The sequence below is a fragment of the Thamnophis sirtalis genome, unplaced genomic scaffold (genome assembly GCF_051295495.1).
Source record: "Thamnophis sirtalis isolate CommonGarterSnake01/CBP01778 unplaced genomic scaffold, rThaSir2_p1.2 scaffold_1, whole genome shotgun sequence".
Taxonomy (NCBI): domain Eukaryota; kingdom Metazoa; phylum Chordata; class Lepidosauria; order Squamata; family Natricidae; genus Thamnophis; species Thamnophis sirtalis.
Genome location: NW_028261381.1, coordinates 108,855,436 through 108,883,129, shown reverse-complemented (window position 1 = coordinate 108,883,129; position 27,694 = coordinate 108,855,436). Strand labels below are relative to the sequence as shown.

General features: G+C 36.2%; 2 protein-coding genes across 2 annotated transcripts; one reads left to right on the top strand and one right to left on the bottom strand.

Moving 5' to 3' along the window:
• Positions 1 to 131: 131 nt before the first annotated feature.
• Positions 132 to 18,618, bottom strand: SLC39A9 (solute carrier family 39 member 9). The gene is made up of 7 exons (XM_014060256.2): positions 18,016 to 18,618; positions 15,026 to 15,134; positions 9,037 to 9,231; positions 6,907 to 6,975; positions 5,361 to 5,446; positions 4,061 to 4,195; positions 132 to 3,619 (listed from the first exon to the last, which is right to left on the bottom strand). The coding sequence occupies exons 1-7, from the start codon at positions 18,109 to 18,111 to the stop codon at positions 3,389 to 3,391; spliced, it is 921 nt and encodes a 306-aa protein (XP_013915731.2). The 5' UTR covers positions 18,112 to 18,618; the 3' UTR covers positions 132 to 3,388.
• A 273-nt stretch (positions 18,619 to 18,891) lies between these two features.
• ERH (ERH mRNA splicing and mitosis factor) lies at positions 18,892 to 26,587 on the top strand. The gene is made up of 4 exons (XM_014060260.2): positions 18,892 to 19,046; positions 19,892 to 19,979; positions 20,940 to 21,060; positions 26,144 to 26,587. Exons 1-4 carry the CDS (start codon positions 19,044 to 19,046, stop codon positions 26,244 to 26,246), a joined length of 315 nt encoding a protein of 104 aa, XP_013915735.1. The 5' UTR covers positions 18,892 to 19,043; the 3' UTR covers positions 26,247 to 26,587.
• Positions 26,588 to 27,694: the final 1,107 nt, after the last annotated feature.

Below are 27,694 nucleotides of genomic sequence, written 5' to 3'. Positions count from 1 at the left end.
AAATGGCTTAATCAAATCTGTTTCTAGAACTGAGTAAATGAGATAAAGCAAACTATAAACCATTTCCCCTTGAATAATCTACATATTGCTTTTTTGTCACCATTAAAAAATGAGACAACTTATTTCAACAATGCAGCAAATAATTTTTAATATAATAAAAACATATTTAAACAGTTCACAATTAAAGTGAAAAAATTAAAAATAAGGCAGCCATCCATGGAATGATCTCATGTGTACAAATGATTTAGAAAAGACATTAAAATCACACTTTAGTACACGGAATCAGGTATACAGCTATGACCAGGGAACACTGCCCATAAAATCATAGCTGGTTAGGGACGTAACAGAACCACCTAAAAGTTCGTATCTTTTTGAAATGGATAATCTCCTTCAAATGCTGCTGCAAGGGCTTCCCATGTTCCAAGTTACCTATGGTTCATCATAAAATAGCACAGCAGCCCTATTTATTGTTCAAGTTTTCCCATTCTGGTACAGCTGGATATTAAAAATTATTTTCACAGGATACTGGAAAATCACTTTTGAGCTTTTCTTTTCCACGGTTTCAGAAATTCCAAGACATTTCCTTTCAATTGAAGATACTGCATTTCCTTAGTATATCTGTCAAATATTGCAAACTTAAGCTTCTCCAGCATAGGGAAAAGATTGTTTTATGAATAATGGCAATTAGGTGACTGAATGTAATGTTGCATACAGACACAATTCATAGTAAACATTTCCACTTTCAACTCAGTCTACAACTGATGTGACCTTTGGAAGTGTTGGAATTTGTAAGAATGTATTAATAAAGCATCTCTATTTTAGCAATCCATGGCTTTTAGGTTTACTGGGAAGTTCAAAATACAATTTGGATATGATTAGTAATAAAAGTCAAGATGAGTAGAATTAGACTACAAAAAGCAATGATTTGCATTGATTTTTAAAACCTGGGCAAGGTTAAAATCCATATGCTCAAATCCAGATGATTTGTCAAAACGGAGCTTCTCAGTATTACAAGAGATCAAATTTCTGGAATTGTGCTACAGAATTTGTTTTATTATTTAGAAATTCACTTCTCAAGGCTCACCACTGCTACAATAGTAGTTAGCAATTAAATACTGGCAAAGTATTCAAGGCACCTTTGCTCCCACAGAGGAGCAAATCAGCCCCACAAGCATTCCCTGTACTGGCTTATGGTGTTTATTGTGCAATAAACATCACACATTAAGCATATTCATTGCCTTATAAATAATAATTTAGTTCTAGATACTGAGTCCAGGGTAGTGAAACAGGAAAGATAGAATTAACAGACTTCCTTTCACAAATCTGATTAGATTAGGTAGTTTCCAATTAAGTTTTGCAAGTAACAGTAAGCACTTAAAGCTGAGTCTGGCTTAAAACAGAATTCCTGAAGTTCTCTCTCTGTTACATACAACAATCAAATATTTTTTTAAAAAAATGTTGATTTCAACTCAAAATTGTATCCCAGAACCCCTACTCTTTTTCCAAATATTTCTATATTAATGACATTTCAATCAAGTTTCATGACTTGCCATTTTGCCATTATTTCCCAACTTGCTAGTTTGAAGAATAGATATTCTTGTCATTTTTCCCAGCAATGATAATTTGGCATTTTATGACTTTTATTTTCAATCATTAACTCTGCAAACGTGACAGCCACATAAACCAACACAATTCATATATAAAATAGAATATCTGGGTTTTTCGTCCCATGTTTTGACAAATGTGTTTTTATTTTCTCTTCTAGCACAGAAGAGAATAAAATTCTAAAACTGTAATCTTTGAAGTGCTTTCTTACAGATCAAGCACAACTGGTAGATCCATTTTTGATGCAGTAGGCAATTGATAGCACCATTTTATGATGCTTGATCCACAATAGCATAGATGATGTATCCCAGTTATTGATAATATAAATGTATGTAGCTGATAAACACATATTGGAAAGAATAGGAGTCAATAGGTCTGTTGAGTATTAGCTTAAAAAAAACTTAGAAACAATCTTGTCTATATTATTTAATGTTAATTCCTTTCTGATTCTGACATAATGCCATCCCTCCAAAAAGGCAAGATTTTTTAAAATGAAAAACTGATATTGCCTATTGATGCACAACCAGTAAGTTACTCAATAGGTAGGAACTGCCAGTTAAAGCCTAACCATTGTGAACAACTTAACATCCACTGTCAAGAAAATATAAGATGTGAGCAAGGCAGGCATGGAAAAGAAGTTTCATTAATTACTGGACTGCAAAAGATTACTGAAAATAGGAATACATTTATCTCTTGGAATAACCAGTCCAGTAAAAATCATTTCACTCAAACACCATTTCATCTTGTTTATAAATAAATTTTTAACTATTAATGAAAGACTTTTGACAATGTGATTGAAAATTTAAAGCATATATAAAACTGTGCACCAGTAACCAACATATATTTTAACCATTTAATTTTTTCAGTCAATGGCTTTGACCGGTTTTTTTAAATAATTACAGTTACCTTTTCGAACCACTACAATGTATAGAATTGTGTTCCAGAGGTGCATTGATACTCAGTTTTAGCAGACTTCAGACATTTAATTCAATACAAGCTCACAACCTGGAATGATTTTTGGTAATAATATCAGAAAGTATTACAGTTTTAGCTTTTGAGGTTGATGTCTGATGAACAGGGCTTAACTTATTCTACTTGAAAAGCAAAATTTTGTAAATAAACTAGCATTTATTTGAATAAACAATAATATTCCTTAGAGCGCAGAACAATCTAACCTTCTGCTGAATGTGGCTCTCTTCCGTACTGTCTAACCTGTTAAAATCAAGGAACAAATGTGCTTTCATTATAATTCAATGCAAGAATCCTATTGAACTTCTTTATTCAATACAAATTTTGCCTACAACTTTATCCTCAAATATTTCTTCACCAGATCCTCCTTCTAAGTCAGCCCATGCCATTATTAATACATGAACATTTGGAAGATGTGAACAATCTTCCCGCATATTAGAAGGTAGCATCATAATGTCAAGAGATCAGCTCTGAATGCTGACATACAGAATACTTGGATTATGATTTCATGATGAATTGCAAGGATCTTCCCAGATAATATCCAAGTTCCAGCTTCCCTGAGAATAGGTAGGAAGTCATAATTAAAATATCTTTAGAAAAAAAGAAATTATGCAGGATTTATAACTAGCTGTCGAAGAGTACTCTTTCTCTCACTTATATTGGGTTTTCCCACAGTTTTCTTGTTGAAATGGTGATCCTCTCCAACTTCTTAGCATACATTGGGTGGTTAACAAGGTAAGAGAGACAGCAATAAAAAAAGCAACTGACTGCTGCTTATATCAGATTGAGGGGGAGAATGCTGGTCTTCCAAGTTTTAATGTTGGTGTCCAATAGATAAAATCAGAGGAATCAAACAACCCAGAACCAATGCAGCCACCTCCAAGCGACTGAGTCCCTTGCCTCCAGCAGAGTCAGGTTTATGGCTATGTCCCATTCCACCCACTTCGGGAAGAACATGAACTGTGGCAACGTACAGGAAAGTCCCAGCAGAGAACAACATGGCAACTCCAGTGGCATTGACTTCTGAAAGTGCCTGTTTACCGCTCTGTAAAATAAAAAAAGGAAAAATGCTGATAAAATACAATGCTCATCCTTCTTTAAATTGTACTTCAATGGTTACTCTACTGAAATTTCAAAAACATCTTTAGAAACCATTATACCTTACCTCAAAGACAAACTAATGTTCTGGAGATCTAAAATCCTCTACTACCAATGAAAAATTTATCCTGCAAATTTTTGTGCTGGACAGATGACTTATATAACATTCATAATTTGGTGTTAGTTAAAAAAATTAATTGAATTTTGTATGCACTACTTTCACTCAAAGAACAATTCATTACCCAGCAAAAATGCTACATTAAACAAAATACCAAATATTTAAGCATCTGCAATACTGCTTCCCTAACAAACATACTGATGCACAATTGGCTAGTAAATATGATTAACCTCCTTATTTAAAACTGTTCATGGTTCCCAGTTGTTTTACCTTGCTTAATCCCAAATAAGTCACCATTGACAAAACAGGCGCTGCTAGTGCAAAAACCAGCAAGTGCTTCCTGATTCGATTCCGTTCAAGGCCAGCATGCATAAGAAACGAGACAAGCCCAAAAGCAGCAGGTGCCTACAACATAAAAGCAATAAAATATTTAATGCTCGAGTATAAAACAAGTTGTACTCCCTTTGCCAAATAGAATGTTTAGTATGATCAAATGCCAGTAGCACATTACTGAGCCCTTCCTTAAGTTTTTCTGATAGTTGAATATAAATTATCATTAGTATAGCACTTCCTTAATGTGTGATAGTAGAGTTGCTACTAAAACACTGTATCTGATAGGGAGGATAGCACATTTTGAGTATAATAAAATACTTCTTTTTCTTTTCTTTTTTTTATAACGCTATATGCCATACAAATGAAAAAAGTTAGCTCTTATTTACAAATACTAAAATGCTTATTTTAATTTTTAATATTAATATTTAAAATTAATAATATACATCCAGATTATTATGATAAAAGCATCCTGGAGAACTAAAGAGGCTGGTGAGTAGCAAACCTATTAATTTTCCTTCAGGTAATTTTGTGATTACAAACATGCACCATGGCATATTGTGAAAATACAATTTCTATGGCAGCCATTTAGTCGAATTAGAATGTAATTCTGGAAAATCAAAGAGATTGCTTGGTCCTGTTTCTATAACAAATCCAAAATATAAAGTTAGTATAGTTTCAGGCCCAAATTTTTTCCAGAATTAGCCACTCTCTTTTATAAAAGATCTATGTGATTCTAATGAAAATTAGCTATATGTAAAGTACCTTCTAAGTCAATTAAATTCAGCAATAAGAAGCACTGCTACTTACTCCCTGTTTCCCTGAAAATAAGACCTCCCTGGATAATAAGCCCAAAGGGCTTTTGAGCACATGCACTAAAATAAGCCCTCCCCAAAAATATTGCAACACAGCAGCAGCCATTAGGTGACCATGCTCGCTGCCTCCTACACCTCAAAAATAATAAGACCTCCCCAAAAATAAGGCCAAATGCTTATTTCGGGGGTCAAAACACGGCACATGTCATTACTGGGCTAGCACAAAACTTCTACCTATATAGTACGTAACTGCATACATCTACTTTTAGATGCAATCCTAAATACAAAAGCAAACAAATGCTCTAAAAAGTGCATGGATATTTTTAAAAAATAGTTTCTGTACTTCATTGAAGTCTATGATGCCTAATAACAAATATCATTTACTGATGAAAGAAGCATGGAAAAGCTTCATACACAAAGCTTACCTTATGCAGCATAATTGCAACAAATACTATTAGCTGGACACTAGTCTGAGATGTAGAAGCAGCTGCACCCAAGGCAACACCATCAGCTTAATGAGGGAGGGAGGAAAAACAAGGCACACAACAGTGAATTCATCCACTGATCAAAGAATTACTGGAGCTAAATTATACAAGAGTAAGTCTGTCACCTGATTCTCTTATCTTAACCTGCTCTCCCATTCCTGATGGTGGTTTTAATATTTATGTTTCAGAGTAGATCCATGGCAACAGTTTTGAATCAGGAATGGTCACATAGCCAACAGTTTTGTTTAGTTCTTTGCAACACTGTGTTAAAATATATGCTTTGTTGCTATATTTTTGGTTCTTCTGGTCCCAGTGATCTAATCCAGTTGTATTTCCCCATTCAGGGGTGGTGCATAATTAGGAGGTCCTCCTGGATTCACAGTTTCTATTCTCTGAGCAGGAACCAGATATGATCAGGAAGGCCCTTGCATATATTCATCTGGTGCACCAACTATGCCCTTTCCTGAACTGGGAGTCCTTTGTCACAGTCCTTCATGCCTTGGTCACCTAACATAGAGCAAATTGTTTCAGTCAGTTTTGAACTAGGCTGGCCTTTTAAATCAACATTATGAAGAAATAAATTTACAACTAATAACTTTGCTCCTTAAATTATTGGTAGATTCACTGTGAAACCTAGGTATATTAAATGTCAATTTTGCTTTACATAATTAATTGGGGATTTAAAGTTCTAAGATTCATTCTAAAAGTGGAAAAGGGAATATATGGCAGGGTCTTAAAAGATTACAGTTTAAAAATTCAGATATATTGCTACAGTGTTTGAAACAAATGTCTAAAGTAGCAGCAGTAAAAAATTTTATAGTTACAGTTGCAAGAAAAAGTATGGAGTACGTGGAGTTTTGCATGAATTGGTCATAAAATGTGCTCTGAATTTCATCTAAGTCACAACAATAGAAGAACATAGTCTGCTAATCCCAAGGGGTTCACATACTTTTTCTTGCAACTGTAAGTACGGTACAGTAGCAAGAGAGAAGCAGTAATTCATATTATAATATACAAAAAACCACAATATTTTTTAACATTACATTGTAATGGTTTTGCAGAAACAAAGTAAAAATATTTGTTTAGATCTTTTTAAAAACTTTAAAAGATTGTCTCCAAATGTAATTCTAGAGTATTAACATTTTTATTAGAAATAAAGCTCCAGAAATCTCTCTAACTTAAAGCCTATAGACTGGATCAAATATGTATTTTCCTATTAAAAATTACTATAGCCCTGAGTTGCAGAGAATCGTCAGGCAAATATTCGTGCAGTTCAGTTTAGCCTCTTCCCTCCTCTCTTATCTCAAAGTGGAGTAAACTTGCGGAGAAGAATAAAAAGAAGGTCCACAGCATTATTCCATTATTAGTAGCAGTAACTAGTAGGATAATGTCATGCAATGATAGCTTAACGCTAACTCTCATAACTTGACAATACCTGCATCATTTTTTAAAAGAAAAACATAAACAACCAACAAAATTAACCTACCTGCTGCATGGACAACTAGTCCTAGTGTAGTAGTAATTTTGGAATTGCCCGGCCTTGCTGCTTCAGGGTCTGAAATAATAAAGAAATCTTAGTTAAAAAGATATAAATAAGAGAGCAGGAACAGAAACTGAAATGAAGAAATGCTAGAAAAGTTAACAATAAAACAGAAGTTAATTTAGGATAAAGAGCCACTTTAGTAAAGCGGTTAAGGTGATTGAATAGAAAGTAGAAGACTGAGTTATAGGCATTTTATTTTTATATTATAAAATGTATAATTATGTTATAGTGCATACCCAAAAATTTGGACAGCACTTCCCATAGACATTGCAAAATACTACATGGTTTGGATCTGCACATATACTATGCTGATACATGATGACATTCCATGCTTTTGGGAGGAACCTTGTAAGAATAGAGGACATATAAAGGTTACGTGGAGGCCGTGCACAGCAAACTGCCATGCCTCAGTACCTGTTTACCTCAAATGTCTATGAGCTCACCTAATTAGCACCACCAGGAACCATCAAGATATGCGAGACTCTACCTTGGCTGGGATGTTCTTAAAGATTGACAAGGAGAATACACTAATAACAATGCTGTTGCTATATACTCTTTGCTACTTGTTAAAACTGTATAAAAAGCAATAAACTCTGCAAAGGCAGGCAGACATTTTGGATATCCTGCTATGGCTGGTTTCTGAATCCATCAGAACCTGATGCATAAGAAGGCCAACACCAGCTAAAGAACTGGCAGCTATAACTTTACAGTATTGTAAATAGATTACAATAATGATTTTTCATCAAATTAAATTATCTATATTACATTCTTTGTCAGTGCCTTTGAATCTTTCCTTCCTTCTTTCCTTTCTTCCCATGTAAGAGGATGAAATATTCCATGAAAGTGAAACCTTTTGAAAGATACTGTTTAATATTTATTTATTTATTAAATTTATATAATGCCCACCTTGCCATCAAATGACTCTAGGCGGCTTTCAACAAGATAAAAATGAAATATAAAACATTACAATATTAAAATGATAAATATTAAAATTCACAGATAGTTAAAGAAGTAGGCAATATGCAATGTGGTGGAAGTAGGATCTAAATACACGTCAGGACCCCAGGCCAATCAACAGACCCAGAATTTAAGTATTGGGAAATACTGGAAAGCCAATTGGGCGGAGGCAGATTAACATTGATAGGTAACCATTGTTAAGCAGTGAAAATCAGACACGATATTGAAAGGCAGCTGTTAGATGGAGCAATCAGAAAAGCATGGGCTCCAAATCACTTTTACATGGTTTAACAATGGTTTTAACTTGACGTGTCTAGTTTCCGACAAGTAGAATGTAACTATGACTTGCCATAGGTTAGTTATGGGTTAAAGAAATATACTGAAGATGGAATTATGTTATCTGTGAAATGCTTATTATATCAAAACACTGAGGCTTGGTGTGGAAGACATGCCCCCACAGGTGCCTGCATAGAACCAAGCACAGTGTTTCAGTGCTCAATATTCAATGAGCAAGTTTTTTCTGGTTAAAATAAACACTTTCTGCCACCTAGTTTGTTTTATAGTAGAAATCTCAGGCAATACTACTACACTGAATTAAGCCATCATAATTGTTTTTTGTGTAACTAATTAGAAGCTTTATTTACACAATAAAATAATAATAATAATTACTCATGGGTTTAGTAAATTTCATTTAAAGCTAGAAGCTCACTTGTTCATTTTCCAAAAAAATCTCTACAAATTTCACACTTTACAATTTCTAAATTGAGAGTATCCATTTAAAGTCCTTCCTGTGCAGGTAGTCTTCACTTCATGGCCATTTGTTCAGTGACAATTTGAAGTTATGATAGCGTTGAACAATGGTGGCTATGGTTGGTCCATGAAGTTACAGCTGTAAAGTCACCTCCGTGGTCATTTTCTTTCACCATTAAGAATGTAAACTTTTGAGCAAACATTGGATCACAAAATCATAAGGGTGAAAATAATGTTATTTTGCTCCAAATTCACCCCCATCTTTTTTCTTATTCACAGTATCATGTACAAAAAATATTTAGTTATTGGAATATTTATGAATAATTGTTCTCACTTTGATTGCCTATTAGGAAAATTTTGGCTTACCATCTGCAGCGTGGACGTGAGAATTGCCAATCTGATCTACCAGCAGCATAAAGACAAAGCCAAGAACAAGAGAAACACCAATGTAAGCATGTAATCTTGAATGATCATGGTTGTGGTTATGTTCATGCACCTCTGGAACATCTGCTTTCTCAGTTTCAATGACCTTTTGACTCTCACTGACTGGGTGGTGCTTTGCTAAAGGAGACCAAAAAGAACAAATGAAATTAGACTCACAGAAGCCTCAATTAAGTCAAATCAAAACATGCCTTGGGGCATTTTTAATTTTAAAAGTGACTAATTAATTTTCAAATCTTGTAATTTTTTTTTTTAAAAAAGATTTAAAATTGATCAGAAGCATTAGTCTAATTGCTTCAATGTACTATAACTGTACATCTGAATGTAACATCAAATAACTGTTTCATCAAATAACTGAAAACAAAAGTGTATATCCGCAGGCATAAGAAAGCAGACAGGAATCTGAATTACTAAAGGCTAGTAATAAGAATTTTGGGCAAAATATCTTCAACGTCTTATGAAAGTCTTCTTTTTATTGTATTCATTTTCTGTTTTGGCAGAATATTTTTATGGTTTAAATCAATCCACTTTCATGTGAAAAAGTACACCCCTTTTTTTCCCTTTACCAACATAGATATATTTGATCTTCATTTCAATAATATTAATAAATAAGTTATAACACATATCATGAACATGTACATTTTGTAGTCCATTTTGTAATTTAAATAAATAAATACATGTGAAAAATGTAAAAACATCCATATATTTATCATTACCTCAGTTATCTAAAATTAGGACTAGGTGCACAAGATCAGGTTCAAATAGGTGGAACATTACTACCAAGGATCTGGGAGGAACCTGTCATATTGAAATCTTAAGACATTTAGTTTGATTTGCTCTTTATTGCTGAAGTGGGTGGTATCACATTCCTTAGGTCAAAAGAACTGTCTGATCAGAGGAGATCTCTCATCAGAAAGAAGGTTACAGATATCAATGAGTGATAGAAAATGATTTTTTAAAATTGCCAAATAATGGAATCAATCATTCCACTGTCCAGAAAATAATCTATAAAATGGAGAAGATTTCAAACAACTATCAACTTGCCCAGGCCAGGCTATACCAGCAACTTTAACCCAGAAGAACCATGTTGCTGAAAAAAGAACCCCATGTGACCCACAAGTCTGTCTCACCACTAATGTTAAAGGTCATGAGTCTACCATTAGAAAGCTGCACAGATTTACATTGGAAGTATTCAAGAAGGAAATCTTTGTTGCCCAAAAAAACACATCACAGCACATTTGCTCTTGAATGCCTAGACAAACATTAGGACTTCTAGAACAATGTGCTCTCAACTGCCAAGGCAAAAAAAAATATCAAATTATTTGGCCAATTTCACTAGATGAAGATTATAACAAGAATGGTGATCAAAATATTACAGTTTGGTGCTGCATCAAGGCCTGGGGAGATCACATCGTAGAATCCACTATGAATTTTTCATTGTTCCAGAGGGTGTTTAGATAATGTGAGACCAGTTGTTAGAAGAATGAAGCTCCACCTTGTGAAGTGAACCTTGCAACATGACTCTAAACATTCCAGAAAACCTATCATACTGTGGGATGAAACAGCTATGCATGCAAAAAACCTCCTCAGATATTGCACAGTTGGAATAAAGTTGCATGGAAGAGTGGGAAAAAATTCCTCCCAGTAGATCTCGGAAAGTGATAGACAGTTAAAAGAAATGTGTATTTGAGATTGTTTCTGCCAAAGGGAGCAATAGCAGGGATAGAGTATACTTATACTTTATTTATTTGGCCAAGTGTGGTTAGACGCTCAAGGACTTTGTCTACAATACAGAACAACTCCGTGTACTTGCAAAAGAACAGAATACAATAATAACATTAAAATTTACAAATAATAAAAGGGGGAAGTAAAAAATAATAAAGGGGATAAATAATAATACTGCAGCCATATCCTATGAAATAACATACATATATATTGGGTAAAAAGTAGTCACTGTATTTGAGTCAAGGGTGTGCTTAGTTTTTCTACATAATGAAATGGCATATCTGTTAATTTTTTGTTAAATAATCCGAAGTTAATTTTTATAGCTTTTTGTTCAATTAAATCAACTCTCTTTATGCCCCTAGAGATGAGGCATGCCCCCACTCTCCTGGCCTTTAAGAAAGATGTGAAAACATGACTTGCTTTGCGCTCACAGCCATGCATACAGCGTACAACCATGAGGCTGGCAAGTCCTCCTGAAAGTCCTCCTCCTTCCTCTTGACACTGATTTTTAATCATCTTTGCCTTATTTTAAATCTTATATATTGTTTTTATGTTTTAATATTTTATTTGCACAATGCCTGAAGTCCCTATGCGAGGGAGATGTGTGATTTCAAAACTTGACAAATAAATAAATAAAATATACCATTTGAATGAAAACAAAATATTGATATGTCCATGTATGATTTTTAAAAAAGAAAAAAAAACTTCATAGTATACTTTTTCCACGTGCAAAATTTGCATTTATATTTTTTAAATTGCAGAATGGACTATAAAATGTAAATGGTGAATATTTGTTATATCATCAATATTGTTAAAATGAAGATCAAATCTGTATGCTGAAATATGTTGAAACAGTGGAACATTCAATGGAGTATACTTCCTTTTTCATGTGACTGTATTTCCTGGGTGGATAACTAAACAATTATGGTACTGAATAATAAGACTCTGCTTTTAAAAGATATCCAAATAATAAGATACATGATAAGCACAGAATTTCTTGCAATAATGATTAATACTAGAAACATACTTTGAAATGCCCACTATTCTTAGATATATCACATCATACATCAGCCATTAGGCATGGTTATTTTGCATGACTGCTCCAGTGAGCTTGACAATCTGTTCTCAATCATATTCAATCTTCAAATATACCATCCAGACTGCTTCTATTAAACTTCCAATTTAAAATATTATTAAAATGTGTAACATCATTCAAAACTGAATGAAATGTTCAATATAAAATATAAATAGTGGAATATGCAGGCCTCTTAAATTACGCAAATCTCTGCGTAGCATTTGCTCATGTTTTCTTTTTTCATGTGATTGGACCATGAATTGAGAAACCTAGTCCTACTAATCCACTGAACTCTTTTGAAGGGGAGGAAAGAAACTCTTGTGTATTTGTGTTTTCTTCACTCTTTAAGAAGCAATCATCAGGAGAGCTACTGTATCTAGTGCTTTGGATGGCCCCAGATTATTATCCTCCAGACAAATGCAGCTCTTTCCAGCAGTTCATCTGATGGAACCATGAGAACCATGAAGAAGAGGAAAAGCGTTAACATCTGGCAATAATCTGATGCTATTTGGATGCTTGTCTCTCTAGAATTACTGTGTTGAGATGCATTCTATCTAGCCACACTCCATTAAAATGGAATGCAGACCTGATCCTTCCTTGCAATTACATAGTATTTTTGAGAAGAAATCATGCTTATGATTTACAGTTGCCAGGGTTATTAATTTCTGCAGAGACACAAATATCAGCAAACTAAAATGCAAAATATTATGCCTTTCTCAGCTACTGCTGCCTTTCCTTCACTGAATTGCCAAATATCTAAAACCATCTGCTAACAGATAAGGGTATAGTTAAGTCTTCTTTTTTCTACTCTTGTTTTCTTTTTTGTATTTGTTATAAATTTTAAAAAATTTTATCCTTTCAATCTGCAAATAAATAAATACATCATTTATTTATTAAAAGTATCTGAAGGAAAGATATAGTTCAGGATGCTAAAAAGGCTTCAAGGTATACTATCAAATAATACTAGGTTTGAAGAAATAACCTTTGTCCCATCCCCCCAATTAGTAAACATTGCTTAACAGTCATGTAATGTTTGAACAAAGGTTTTGAACTGAAGTTATTTACAGGGAATAATAGCCAGTAATGAGAGCCAACCTGGTGGAGGAGTTAAGGCACTAGCCTAGAAACCAGTTAAATTTTAGTCCTGCCTTAGGAACAAAGCCACCTAGGTGACCTTGGGCAGTTCTCTCTTAGCCCTAAGAAGCAGGCAATGGGAAACCACTTCAGAAAATAAGGAATTTCCAGAAGTCAAAAACTGACTCAAAGGCAGTCCCCACCCCACCCCACAAAGCCAGTAACTTGGAGTTTTATGGAGGGCAGGGGGAGGTTTAGGAAAATAATTTGGGATGGATTGATAAATCATTTTAACTATTTTACAAATGAAATCATTATAAGCACCAGAAAATTTTTGGTTTTGCACATTTTTTAAAAAGAAATCCAAGCAGCATTTCTTAATTAAATTTATCTGAACACCTAACATTAGATGGACTCTAGACATTTTACAAAACATGCTTATTAGAAATATACAAAATTGAATGACTAAACAGTAACAAAAGTACAAACTAAAATAGAAAATTAAAAGAAATGTTATTGCTAATACAGTTAAACTCTAAAGTCCTCTAGGAAACACATGTTTCTCATCTGCTTATAGAAGGCCATGAGAGTTGGGACTATCATAATAAGCCTAGATAAGTGTTTCTATGGCCAAAATAATCTGCTATCCTCCACTGAGAAACTCTAATTTCCTACTTATCTAAGTTCCACCAAAGCTATATTTATTTTCTTAATACTTATCAGCACTCTGTTCTGTCCCTCCCCTCATTAACATGAAAAAGATTTTAAAGAGGCAAGGAACTATTAAAGGCTTCCCTTTCAATAAACATAAGGCCTGGCCATTTGCTGTATTCCTGTAAGGAGCTTCCGGGTTGAAAGGATTACTTGATAAGAGCACCATTAGGGTGGGGGTTGAAACACCTGCAGGGGGTGGGGTGTCCTTTTATATCCTGTTAAAGAGCTGGAGCAAATGACAGGACCTAACCCCCCCCCCCCCCAAGCAGTCCTTACGTTTGCTAACCTCCAACCCAGTGTCCTAACCATGTAATCTAGCAGTCCCCAACCTTTTGGGCACTAGATTCTGTGGAGAATTTTTTTCCCCACAAACCAGAGGAGGCATGGTATTTAGCATGCTGCCTGCATTCTGCGGATGGGGCCTCACATGTTTGCATGGCCCAGTCTCTGGCATACTGCAGCCTAGTGCCATTGAGAACCCCTGAGGTAAGCCATCACACTGTGCTCTAACTTAGACTACTTGTGACAATATAAACATTTGGTAAAATATTGATGCTGATAAATCATATATAGTTGCCCAAGCAAGATAACCATATGTCATATTATGTGATATTTTGCTGATATATGGGTAGGAAAATGTTTTATTTTTTTAAAAAAAGTATTGAGATTCTGCAGAAAATGAGACTGTACTACCAAAATGTCTATGTTACAATCAAAAGTATGTAATTATATAAACTGCATAAATTTGCTTATTTTAAATACATTCTCCAATGGTATTTATTCATCTGATTTCAGCCTGCCGCAGTCAATGATTCTTCACAATTACATCCAGTTGCTAGATCAAGTGAAGGAAATAAGAAATAGATCTCTCCCTGACCTCTATATTACCTTCAAGCTCCTACATTGTTTTTGAAACATCATCTAATGTTTATAAACATAAAAAAGAGAAAGCCATAGGATGCTGAACTGTGGTCACATGAACTAGAACATATAGTCTACAAGATTTCAATTTATAAATCCCTTTTAAATCACAACAGTTGCAACTGGGTGTAAAAGCCAGGAAATAGCAAACTTGGAGAAAGAAACTAACCAAGAAAAAGCTATATAATTTTATATATAGCTTTGAATCGCAATGTATCACAATTAAATTTTAAAGTGCCATTCGATAAAATCTGTTTTAAAAAAGTAAAGTGCATCTACATTTTGCATTTAATTTTGAGGAGGGAAAAACAAATCTCTCTTCTATAAGAGTAAATGTTTATAGTCTGAGCAAAAGATCTGTTTTATTCCAAATTCCTTGTACCAGAATAAGAGTTATTTTCTTACCCTCCAAAAGATCTTCATAAAGTGCATGTACTCCTTCAGGCACAATGACAGCCAAGGCAGTTCCACAAAGGAGCCCGGCACCAAGAACTGTAACAAGTTTTAATCTTTCCTGAAAACAAAACATAAAATAATTAAATCAAAGGCAATTTGAAGATAAATGTTGTATATATGTGTGTGTAATATATATGGAGAAAACAGTCACATCCTTCATCTCCAATGCTCACTTTAATGGTGGATAACTGAGGTGTTGTAACCCAGCTAACCGGTTTTCATCTTTAGCTTGGAACTAGAAAAGGTCATAGACATCTTTGCTATCAGACCTTTGAACCATATTGTACTTTCTCCCTGTAAAATACTCCCATAGTATTTTAGACATACTATGCACTTGCTGTTTATAAATTAAGCCTTACTTCAGTGACAGTTCCATATACTTTACTGTCTCCCACTCCAAAACACACACACACACAAATAGGTATTTTTCCAATATCCTCATCCTGAATACAAAGTATAGAAATGTGGATGCCTACTTACACAAATAAAAGAGATATATAGTATATCTCTTTTATACAGTAATTAATTGTTTCTAAGTACTATATATTATCTGAACCGAGGACTGCTTTACATTGATATTTTCATAACTTGTTTGATTCTTATTCCAGTAACATGACAAATTTCAAAAGGGGAAGTTTATCACTCAAGAGATTTCTGGAGTGCATGTGTATAAAACACACATTTTAGCCAATACAGTGTAAGCACGTTAGCTTAATGACAATGAACTGTCTATCAGAAAAAAACAGGTGGTCTCATATTTTTTTAAAAATAATCTAAAGTAAAACATTTGATCATATGAAAGCATATAATCCTATCCTTTAAAGATGAAGCAGACATTAATAAAAGTAACAAAAGCCAGATTTTATGGTTTACAATAAATATGCAATTATAATATACACAATCCACAAATGTTCTTGGAATGCTTTGTTCAAGACACCTGATGTTATTATATTTTATTAAGGAAATTAGACTATGCAAATGTATATGAAATATGCATTCGATGCTTTCACAGTGAGCTATTCACAATATCTTTTTATTTACACATTTAAAGCAACATTAATCTTCTTTTATAAAAGTTGAAGGTTGCTCACAGTATGTAAGAGTCTCTTGATTGTCATAGCATAGAAATAAGTTTAATGAAGAAATAAAGACTTATTTAACTCTGAAAATGAATGGAGGCTACTCAAAGAAGTAGACAGAGATTTCAGTGTGAAACAATATAAATTTACATTTGAGAAAAAGTTTAAATTAACATTTTATTAATTTTAATAAATTAAATTTATTAATTTAGATTAATATTTTATTAGCTATTTAAAGTTTCTTTGATTTAAACAATCCTGAGATTTTCACATTTTCAAATCCTTACAGCAATTCCAGTTTAGAAAATTATTTTCTCACATAATTTGGAAAATAAAGAACCTATTTTCTCTAAACAGGCAGACCTGATGATCACCCACAAGTATTAAGTATAGGTAATAAGCTAAATGACTAGGCAATTGGCTTGCAAAATTTTGAAGCATGCTAGAAAGTTTTTGTGTTTCTTTTTTCTATGAACATAGTATTTGTACAAGATGGAAACAAATAAAAATATAGTTAAAATTTCTTCAAGTTATTTTAACCTGGCATTCTGTTTTGTTATTTTTAGACATACTATGCACTTGCTGTTTATTAATTAAGCCTTACTTCAGTGACAGTTCCATATGCTTCACTGAATTTGGCTTCCATTATTAAAATAAGGTGCATTTTTCAGAAAACTTTGTATAATCAGAATATTTTTTTATATCATGGGCAGGATGTTTTGGCATCACATGCATAATTTGAGTACAATCACAATTAATATACAGAGCTGCTTTTAGCTTTCTGAGTCTTTTAAAATATATTGGAAACTATTCATTCCAAAATGTAGAATATTTTACTACATTGCATATAAATACAAAGTGGGGATGTATATTTTTTTTAATACACTCACTTTTAAATGCACATATGCAAGAGATCAGAGAAAAACTACTATGTGAAGTAAGGTTTCTTTAAACAAATTTTAGCCAACAGTACTGAAAAAAGAATAGGGCAATTATCTGGGGAAAAAATCAGGATGTTGCATACAGCAAAATGATTTCTTATATCAAATTTAAAAAAAGATTGCTACTCCAGACAAACTTTAAAACTGCTGAAGATATTAATATTTGACACCACAAAAGGAAACTGGGCTTTGAGCAAAGAATTGGAGAGGAAAATTCTCTAGTTGAGTATAGGTATAGTATGTGGCTGGCTTACAACCACAATTAAGTCCAAAATTTATGTTGTTAAGTAAGAAATTTGTTAAGTAGGTTTTGCACCATTTTACAACCTTTCCTTCCCCAGTTGCTAAGTGAATCACCAAAGTTGTTAAATTAGTAAAATGGTTGTTAAGTGAATCTGGCTTCCACACTGACTTTGCTTGTCAGGTCAGAAAAGGGGATCACAAGACCTCAGGACTCTGCAGCTATCATAAACTTGAACCAGTTGTTAAGCATCCCGATATAAATCAAATGACCTCGGGGATGCTGCAACAGTCATAAGTGTGAAAAATGGTCAAAAGGCACTTTTTTCAGTACTGTTGTAACTTCTAAATTACGAATTTAGTTCATAACCGAGGACTACCTGTAGTCAAGATATCTCAAAGCTGACACATTTTTTCTTTCTTTCTGCATTTTTCCTTCCTAGTACTGCAATACAAGCATTGAGGTTAAAAACCGCGAACCTGAATGAGCTTATTCTAAAGTTTATTTAACGAGGATTTTCGTTTCCTATTGCGTTGATTTCATTTGTCCTGTACAACCCCCTCCCCCACCTCAATATCGGTCTTCAGAAGTGAAAAAACCCGACGCCGTCGGCTCTCCGGAACTCTTGCCTTCCTCCGCACACCTGGACGGCAGGTGTTCAGACCGACCCTTCCTTACCTCGGAAAAGTTGACGGCCAAAGGGATGATCCCCGCCACGTAGCAGCCGATCAGCATGGCGAGGGAGAGCAAACTAATGGATAAAAAGTCATCCATGGCCGGCTTCTCCTCCAGGCTCAGCGGCTCAGCAGAGGAATTTGCCCTCGCGGCTCCGAATAAAGCCACATGGGCCAACACCTTGGCCGAGCCCCTCAGCGTCAGGCAAGCGGGGCGAGCACCCCGTTTTTCGTGCAGAATAAAAGAGAAGCCAAGAGGTTCAAACTGTTTTGTTGCCGAGACTGACGGAAACCCCCCGAAGAGGCTGCTTCTCAAAGTCCCGCCCCGGAGTCCGGCTTCTCCTCTTCCCCTCAGCTGGGCTCCCTTCAGCTCAGGCAAGAGGCTCCCCGCTTTCTTCAGAGGGAAGGCGGGCAGGCGAACCAGGCCTCATTACCGAAGCTCAACTCCTCCTCAGCCAATAAGCAATTACACCCATGGAAACAGAAGGCGGGAACAAAACCCACCCGCCCTTTTCTTGCCTAACCCACTATTATCTCTCATCTCCCTCCGCTAACGCCGAAAAGGCCAAGTGGCAGTCGGCCCTCCACTTCCGCTCCCCTGCTCAATTTCCGGGAGACTTGGCAGTTGAAAGGAAACGTTATTCAGTCCAGGTTTAGTTGTTCCTTCCCTTCCGGCCCAATGTAAGATGGCAGACTTAAAAACTCCAGCGTGCTGTTATGAAGTCTGGGAGCAGCGACGCCCTTATCAAAGATGGGCGACACCAGATGAGAACTTCCGTCTCCTTTAAAAAAAAACTTTGTGTTTGTGTGTGTGTGTGTGTGAATCTCGCGGGACAAGCATAGAGGCCTCTCTAGCTTCTGAAATCGGAGAGCGAAAGCAACGGCGTCTCTATGGTTTCAACCCGAGGTACGGGAGGGGTTTACAACGCACGTAAGACTAGGTGCCCTGCATCCGGCAGCCGCGGTGCATTGTGGTAAGAAGCGTCGTGGGGAGTTTGTGCTTCGCGCCTGAGCCGAGCGGAACGAGTCGCCATGGTGAGTCGAAGGAGATAAAGCGCGGGTGGTCGTCGTTTTATGAGGCTGAGGCCTGAAAAGGCGGGCTGAAATTATTTGCAAAAATAATAATAAATAAATAAGCTGGGGCCTCCACGTGAATAAAACACCTTCGTCTCGTTACTCCTTCGCAGTGGGCCTGAGGTGGCCATGGCGGCGATGGGAGGTCGGCCCGTTAACTGGGATTCCCCCCCCCTTTCCCTCTCACAATATTCCCTACAATATTTCCAATATTGGGACAGAAGGACCAACCTGCTCTCGGAAGGGATGTTCAGGGGGGCCTACTCGGAAAGGCGATGCCAGCCAGCGCCCCATCCAACTCCGGAGTTTCCCAGAAGACTTTTTTTTGGGGGGGGGGTGTCCCCTTGGCCTTCGTTGTATTTGCCAAACCCCCAAAGGAAAAGGCCCGCCTTGAACAGAGAAGAGAAGTAACGGTTCCCTTCAAGCAGAAGGGAATGTTTTGGAACGTTTTATCACCTGTTTTTTTTTTAATGGATTATAGACAAAACAGTCGAAAACATTTCCGATGATAAAACGAATAGGAGTAGTAACAGTCGAATTATAATCGGTGGAGTTTTACAGTGGTTTTTAAAAAATATATATAATTGTACTGGAAAAATAGGTCGAGAGCTATTGGTTGGGGGGCGGGACTATCGCTGAAATGGAAGGATGAATCTTCCCGTAGTATGTATGCATCAGAATAAAACGACCTTAGTTTCTGTATATAAAAATTTGTGCACAGGAACAAAAATATTTGCATTTGGCAGATCTAACTTTTTGACAATTATTGTTGATGCCCTTTTAAGATTGTTGTCTTTCCTTTTCAGTCTCATACAATTCTGCTTGTTCAGCCTACCAAACGGCCTGAAGGCAGGACTTACGCAGATTATGAATCTGTAAATGAATGTATGGAAGGTAATTTTTAAAAAACTTTAAATGAGTTTTAAAGGAAAATAGCTAATAAATCTTGTATTCTTGTACCATGTGCCAACTAAAATAATACAGGTAGCCTTCAACTTATTACAGTTTGTTTAGTGGCCGTTCAAAGTTGCAACAGCACTGACCATACTGATAACCATTTTTCACAGTTACGACCTTTCCAGCATCCCCATGATCATGTGATCAAACTTCAGATGCTTGGCAACTGGTTCGTATTTATGACTGTTACTATGTCCCAAGACATGTGATCACCTTTTGTGACCTTCTGACAAGCAAAGTCAATGGGCAAGCCACATTCACTTAACAACTGGGTTACTAACTTATCATCTGCAGTGATTCCCTAACAACCAAGGCAAGAAAGATGATAAAATGGGGCAAAATTCACTTTAAAAATGTTTCATTTAACAACAGATTTTGGGCTCAATTGTGGTCATAAGTCAAGGACTACCTGTAGTTAATTTCAGAAAGCTGCTTCTGTGTACTTAGAAACACTGCTTTTAAATCAAATTGAAAACATTGCATAATTGTAAAGTCTGTACTTTTTATTAGATTAATGAAGTAAATGTCATTGATGACTCCTGCTCTAGCAGTTTGACACAAGGATATCTTATGAACCCCAATATCCCTCAGCTTTGGGCACTATAGTCAGTCATGCAGAATAATGAGGCAATATCTAGATTACATAATATTTACTATGATTTAGAAGGTTGAAAATGATGAATCTATATCTTACTCACTTTTCTTGCAATTCTTATACAAAATTGTGAAGGTATTTGTATTTATCCACTCACAAATAGATGAATTAACATTTATTCCTAGTGTTAGCATATTTCTCTTCAAATTGCTTCTTTGTACTTTTTAACATTCAAGTACTCTGACAATTAGATAGCACAAATGTGTAATGTAACTGCTAAACGCCATTCTTTTCTTTTTTAGGAGTCTGTAAAATGTATGAAGAACACCTGAAGAGAATGAATCCTAACAGCCCTTCCATTACATATGATATTAGCCAGTTATTTGATTTCATCGATGATTTGGCTGACCTTAGCTGCCTTGTGTATGTATCATATAATTTAACATCTACAATTTTACTTCTACAGTTATATATACAGTGGGGCAAAAAAGTATTTAGTCAGCCACCAATTGTGCAAATTCTCCCACTTAAAAAGAGGAGAGAGGCCTGTAATTGACATCATAAGTAGTCCTCAATTATGAAAGACAAAAAGAAAACAAATTCAGACAATCACATTGTCTGATTTGGAAAGAATTTTTTTTGCAAATTATGGTGGAAAATAAGTATTTGGTCAATATCAAAAGTTCATCTCAATAGTTTGTTATATAGCCTTTGTTGGCAATGACAGAGGTCCAATGTTTTCTGTAAGTCTTCACAAGGTTGGCACACACACTGTTGCTGGTATGTTGGCCCATTCCTCCATGCCGATCTTCTCTAGAGCAGTGATGTTTTGGGGCTGTCGCTGGGCAACACAGACTTTCAACTCCCTCCAAAGGTTTTCTATGAGGTTGAGATCTGGAGACTGGCTAGGCCACTCTAGGACCTTGAAATGCTTCTTACGAAGCCATTCCTTCGTTGCCTAGGCAGTGTGTTTGGGATCATTGTCATGCTGAAAGACCCAGCCACGTTTCATCTTCAATGCCTTTGCTGAAGGAGGTTTGCACTCAAAATCTCAGGATACATGGCCCCATTCATTCTTTCCTGTACACGGATCAGTTGTCCTGGTCCCTTTGCAGAGAAACATCCCCAAAGCACGATGTTGCCACCCCTGTGCTTCACAGTAGGTATGGTGTTCTTTGGCTGCAACTCAGCATTCTCTCTCCTCCAAACACGACGAGTTGTGTTTCTACCAAACAGTTCTACTTTGGTTTCATCTGACCATATGACATTCTCCCAATCCTCTTCTGGATTATCCAAATGCTCTCTAGCAAACTTCAGACCGGCCCGGACATGTACTATCTTAAGCAGGGGGACATGTCTGGCACTGCAGGATCTGAGTCCTTGGCAGCGTAGTGTGTTACTGATGGTAGCCTTTGGTACGTTGGTCCCAGTTCTCTGCAGGTCATTCACTAGATTCCCCCATGTGGTTCTGGGATTTTTGCTCACCGTTCTTGTGATCATTTTGACCCCACAGAGTAAGATCTTGCATGGAGCCCCAGATCGAGGGAGATTATCAGTGGTCTTGTATGTCTTCCATTTTCTAATTATTGCTCCCACAGTTGATTTCTTCACATCAAGCTGCTTGCCTATTGCAGATTCAATCTTCCCAGCCTGGTGCAGGTCTACAATTTTGTTTCTGGTGTCCTTCGACAGCTCTTTGGTCTTCACCATAGTGGAGTTTGGAGTGCGACTGTTTGAGGTTGTGGACAGTTGCCTTTTATACTGCTAACAAGTTCAAACGGGCCATTAATACAGAGCCCCTTAAAGAAGAAATTACAGGTCTGTGAGAGCCAGAAATCTTGCTTGTTTGTAGGTGACCAAATACTTTAGAACAGCTGACTTTAGAACATCACCTGTCGGCTGTGACCAGGGGGACATTTGCCCAGGTTCGCCTGGGGCACCAGTTGCGCCCCTACCTGAACCGGGAGGCACTCGCAACAGTCACTCACGCCCTCGTGACCTCAAGACTGGACTACTGCAATGCGCTCTACATGGGGCAGCCTTTGAAGAGTATTCGGAGACTTCAACTCGTCCAGAATGCAGCCGCGCGAGCGATTTTGGGTGCACCTCGGTACACCCACGTTACACCTATCCTCTGCGAGCTGCACTGGCTACCGATCGGTCTCCAGATACGCTTCAAAGTGCTAGTCGTAACTTATAAAGCCCTTCATGGTATTGGACCTGGGTACTTGAGAGACCGCCTGCTGCCAATTACCTCCCAAAGAACCGTCAGATCTCACAGGGTCGGCCTCCTCCGGGTTCCGTCCACCAGCCAATGCCATCTGGCTACTACCCGGGGGAGGGCCTTCTCTGTAGCAGCTCCGGCCCTTTGGAATGAACTCCCCGCGGAGATCCGGACCCTCACCTCTCCAGGCCTTCCGGAAAGCCGTCAAAACCTGGCTGTGCCGGCAGGCCTGGGGTTGATGAGTTCCCCTCCCCTCTCGACTGGTATGGCTGTGTGATTTTCGTGTATTTTAATTATGTGTACTGTTGTTTATGTTCCCTTTCCCCTTTGAGTTGTTCACCGCCCTGAGTCCCTCCTGGAGAAGGGCAGCATACAAATAAACCAAAACTAAACTAAACTACTTATTTTCCACCATAATTTGCAAAAAAAGTCTTTCCAAATCAGACAATGTAATTGTCTGGATTTGTTTTCTCATTTTGTCTCTCATAGTTGAAGTCTACCTATGATGTCAATTACAGGCCTCTCTCAACTTTTTAAGTGGGAGAACTTGCACGATTGGTGGCTGACTAAATACTTTTTTGCCCCACTGTACATATGCTGGTTTGCACATAGGTAATTAGCCTTTAATGTTACTGGTCTATTCTTCTGCTTCTTGAATATGAGATATATTTGATGTGTATTACTGTAAATATAAATATGTTTTTGAAACATATAATTTACTGATATTGCTTTGATTATCTAGAAGGTATTTATTTATCAAATTAATACCACCACCCATCTCACAAAATCCCCTCTTAATTTTCATTCACCATTGTAGAACCAATGCTTAGCTAGCTTATAATTTATTACAAGCCTAAAATTAGCTGACGATGGAGTACAAAATCCTGATTTGGATTGCATTCAGTGTTAACGTGTTGGGGCTATTGTCAAAATACTAGAATTCCACAGCTTATACCTATCATGTAGCGGGAAATGGCGATTGCTACTGATGTTTAATGCCCCCCCCCTTTTTTTTTTTGCACTTTTGATTCCTGGTGACTGCCTGGCCTAATCCCTGCAGTTTTCTTGACCAGTTTTTTTTTATGGTGACGGTGATGGTGATGTCATTGCTTTATTCCCAGGGCTGAGAGATAGTGACTGGCCCAAAGTCACTCAGCTGACTTTGTCCCTATAACAAAATTTAGAACTCAGTCTCTCAGTTTCTAGCCTGTTAAGCATAACACCAAACTGGCTCTACAAAGAATGTTTACATGGAGGATATTTCCAATTTGTCGACTTGATTAATTCCTTAATAACCTTAATTCCATGAATGCAACAAAAGTTCATGGAATAAATAGGATATGAGGGAAATAGTTAATAAAGAGTTAACAAAAACTTATGTGAATCAAAGTTAAGTATATCTTGGGTGTATAGTTTTCTGCTGTGAGATAAAAACTACTTGTGATAAGTCCTCTCTCACCTTATGTATGTTTTATAAATACAATCTAATCCTAATGGGATGTCAACAGTTCTTTATTGAATAATCTCAGTATAAAGAGAAATAGCAACAAGTATTAGAACAGTGAAATTATTTAGGAATACATCCATCCGTATTTCATATTGTACTAATTCACTGGTATACTTTTATGAGGGAGTTGATTTTATGTACTACTTTAAAAAGGACTGATGTAACAGTACAGAATATTATAAAGTCTTAAAAGGAAAAGATTTCCCAGAATGATATAAATTGTGCAGTTTTATCAGCTGAACGAAAAATCCCCTGGAGGAGATGTATCATAGTTGAGACTTTTACCTGATCATTATATTGAAGTCTTCTAGTGTAGACATTTGGACTAGGTACTCTTGAGATTCTTGGATTTTAGCCAGCTTCATATTGGAGGAGGCATTTCTTTGCATATATCTTTTTAGTAGAGCTGTGGAGCAGTCTGGATTCACAGAAAAAAAAAGTTAATTTGGAGGGCACGTGTCACATCTTTTGAAATCTCCTTAAAATAAGCCTAGCTCATTTAAGGACTTTGTCACAGGTATACGCAATACCTTAAGTATCCCTTCAAATGTCCTTTGCCCTTTCAGTTCCAGATTGCTGCACAGTCAGTACAACTAGTCCATTAATTTGAGCCCAGTTGCTCACTGAAAGTCAGTGCATAGACAAAGTGTATATATTCAGAATAGTATATAGTTTATATTTTGGTGGTCATGCTCTAAACAAGTGGAAGTTTCCAAATCAGGTTCAAGATTTGTAACATTAGAATAATGTTGTTTATGTGCATATTGCAATAGCATGCATAATCACAGTGAGTTTATATTTTAGAGGAGCAACAACTTAACACTGTAAATTTGAGCATCCATATTAAGGTCAAGATCAGGCAGCATTCCCTGAGTAAGAATTTTCTGATTAATAAAGAATAAAGCCTTACTTCCTTTGTTGAGCATCTAACATCAAGTACTTCCATTTTACCTGTAGTAAAATTGGTTTTCTAGTCAGACCTCTCCATTATTATTGTTTCAACACTTCTATTGTCTTACTGAATTCTCTTGTGAAGAAATAAAGTTGGGTGTCATTGACATATTGGTGATACTTTATTATGAATTTCTAAGCAACATTACCCATTTAATTAGAAGATTATGGAAACCATGGAGTAGTGGAGTATACTGATTGCTAACTCCAGTGTTGTGATAGTGGACCTTTCAAAATGTATTCCTTTGTAAAGGCAGAACAACTTTAAACAGCACTTTCCTTAAAAAGATAGCTAATATTTTTCTTTTTCTTTTTTCCCCTTTTTTGTCATAGAGTGTTTAGATTTTAGGAAGCCACCAGAGGGCATTCATGTCATATTGCTAACTGCCCAGAATTATATTTTACAGATTGGGCAAGTAAATATATAAATATATACAGACTTGTATAAGATTTTTAAGTAAACAAATATATTCCTCTTTAACAGTCTAAATTATACATCTAATACTGCACCTTTTATGACATACTATACTATATTGATGGTGTATGTCTACAATAAAATTCAAAGATCTTAAGCTTTTTTTTTTAAAGGAGTTAAAGTGTTGGTTTTATTAGAATGAATATAGTGTGTGCTTAATTTCTTCCTCAACATTGTTATAGAATTACATTCAAGGAAATAATTGTTAATCTTCAGAAAGACAGAATAATTGTTCTTGGAAATAGGGGATTTCAAAATGTTGAGAATTACACTGGTTTTAAGAAAATGTTTTACAGAAATGTATGATGAACAGCAATATTAAAAATATTATCTATTTTTTTCCTACCAGCTATCGTGCTGATACTCAGACATACCAGCCGTACAATAAAGATTGGATAAAGGAGAAGATCTATGTTCTTCTCCGCAGACAAGCTCAGCAAGCAAGCAAATAATGGGGCACTGAGGGCGGGTGTGAACATCAGGTGTGTACAGCATTCTGTAGTGAAAGTCTTGTATTGTAGTCCACTGTTCATTCTTATAAACCTATGACTAGGACTGAGTCAGTTAGAGCTGTAAGAGACTTGTTCAATTCCAGAAGAAAACGTCTTTTACAGAAGTTTAATTTTTAATTTTTCACGTTCCTTAGTTTATTTTGTTCAAGGTCCTAAAGATTATTCACATCTCCTTTGCCACCGTTGCTATATGTACTCCTCAGAGAAGGGGAGATCAGTAGTATTACTTGGAGGCAGTGAAAAATCATAGTGAAAAATAAAATAAATGCTCTTTAGTTAAACATATTGAGTGGTGATTTTATACGCTGGGTATTCTTAAAAGAAAAAAACACCTTTTAATATATTTTCCAGTTCATACTGAGATTCTGAGTTCACGCATTAAGCCAGGTTGGGTGTAACTATAATTTATTGAATAGATTTACACAACATATTAAAGTATAAACCAGGATTGAGCAATCTCACTTCTCAGCATTCTGCACTGGCAAATTTTGGTGATAAAATTGTCACATTTTGGATCCCCCCCCCATTTTTAATAATTAGGATTAAAATGGATGCAGCTTTTGGATTCCATTTCTGCTGTTGCCCCTCTAAACCAATCCAGAATTCATATTTTTGGAGTTGATTGTACATAAGCTTGGCAGTTTGGTAGGATTTAAAGATGGAAATAGCATATTTATAGGACTTGTAATGTTTCCGTTTTACCTTACACTTATTAAATTTATATGCTGCTCGTCTTGTGGTTCATGATGACTGAGCAGCTTATAGTGTAAAAAACAGAAAAATAATAAAAACAGATTAAAATGACAAAAGATTTTAAAAGATGTAGATGCCATGTCGTAGCTATCTGAAGGCTTGCAGTCCAGATCTGCTGCTGTAGATTAAATTCCCCCAAAATGGTTCAGGAAATAAAGGTGGCTTTAGAGGCAAGAATGGAAGAAGAAAGAATTTCAGTCTTAAAATATGAAGAAAAACCAGAATATTTTGGGCTTGCTATTTTGAGTGGATGGGTTCCAGTGGCCTCTACCCTGCCCCTTAGACTTTGCCCATTCTAAACAGAATCAAAGGTTTATCCATTGAGATAAGCAAAAATAAGAAAAAACTACATATTTATTGAGCACAAGTGATAAGATTGTTTTCTGTATTACATTTAGCATGACAAATGTAAAGTATTGTGAATGGGATTCACAGTTGCTTATCCATTCAAAGGATCTAAGGACAGCAGATACTGACAGCAGATGCTGCTTGTGGAGAACAGTGTTATTGTTTATGATGATATTTGGCTGGTTCCCTGTGCCCCCTCACTGTTGCCTCTGTGTGCAGCTTACCCCCACCCACCACCCCTATGTTGCACCCTGGGTAGTGCACAAGCATGAACTAAACGAACTAGC

What these genes read in the sequence shown, in the direction of transcription:
- SLC39A9 (XM_014060256.2), bottom strand. Translation starts at nt 18,111, where the DNA reads ATGGATGACTTTTTATCCATTAGTTTGCTCTCCCTCGCCATGCTGATC. An exon ending in TCACGTCCACGCTGCAGATG is followed by an intron (nt 6,976 to 9,036) that starts GTAAGCCAAAAT and finishes TTATTATTTCAG; the next exon opens with ACCCTGAAGCAGCAAGGCCG. An exon ending in CTTATTTGGGATTAAGCAAG is followed by an intron (nt 3,620 to 4,060) that starts GTAAAACAACTG and finishes TTTATTTTACAG; the next exon opens with AGCGGTAAACAGGCACTTTC.
- ERH (XM_014060260.2), top strand. An exon ending in TGTAAATGAATGTATGGAAG is followed by an intron (nt 19,980 to 20,939) that starts GTAATTTTTAAA and finishes TTTCTTTTTTAG; the next exon opens with GAGTCTGTAAAATGTATGAA. An exon ending in GCTGACCTTAGCTGCCTTGT is followed by an intron (nt 21,061 to 26,143) that starts GTATGTATCATA and finishes TTTTCCTACCAG; the next exon opens with CTATCGTGCTGATACTCAGA.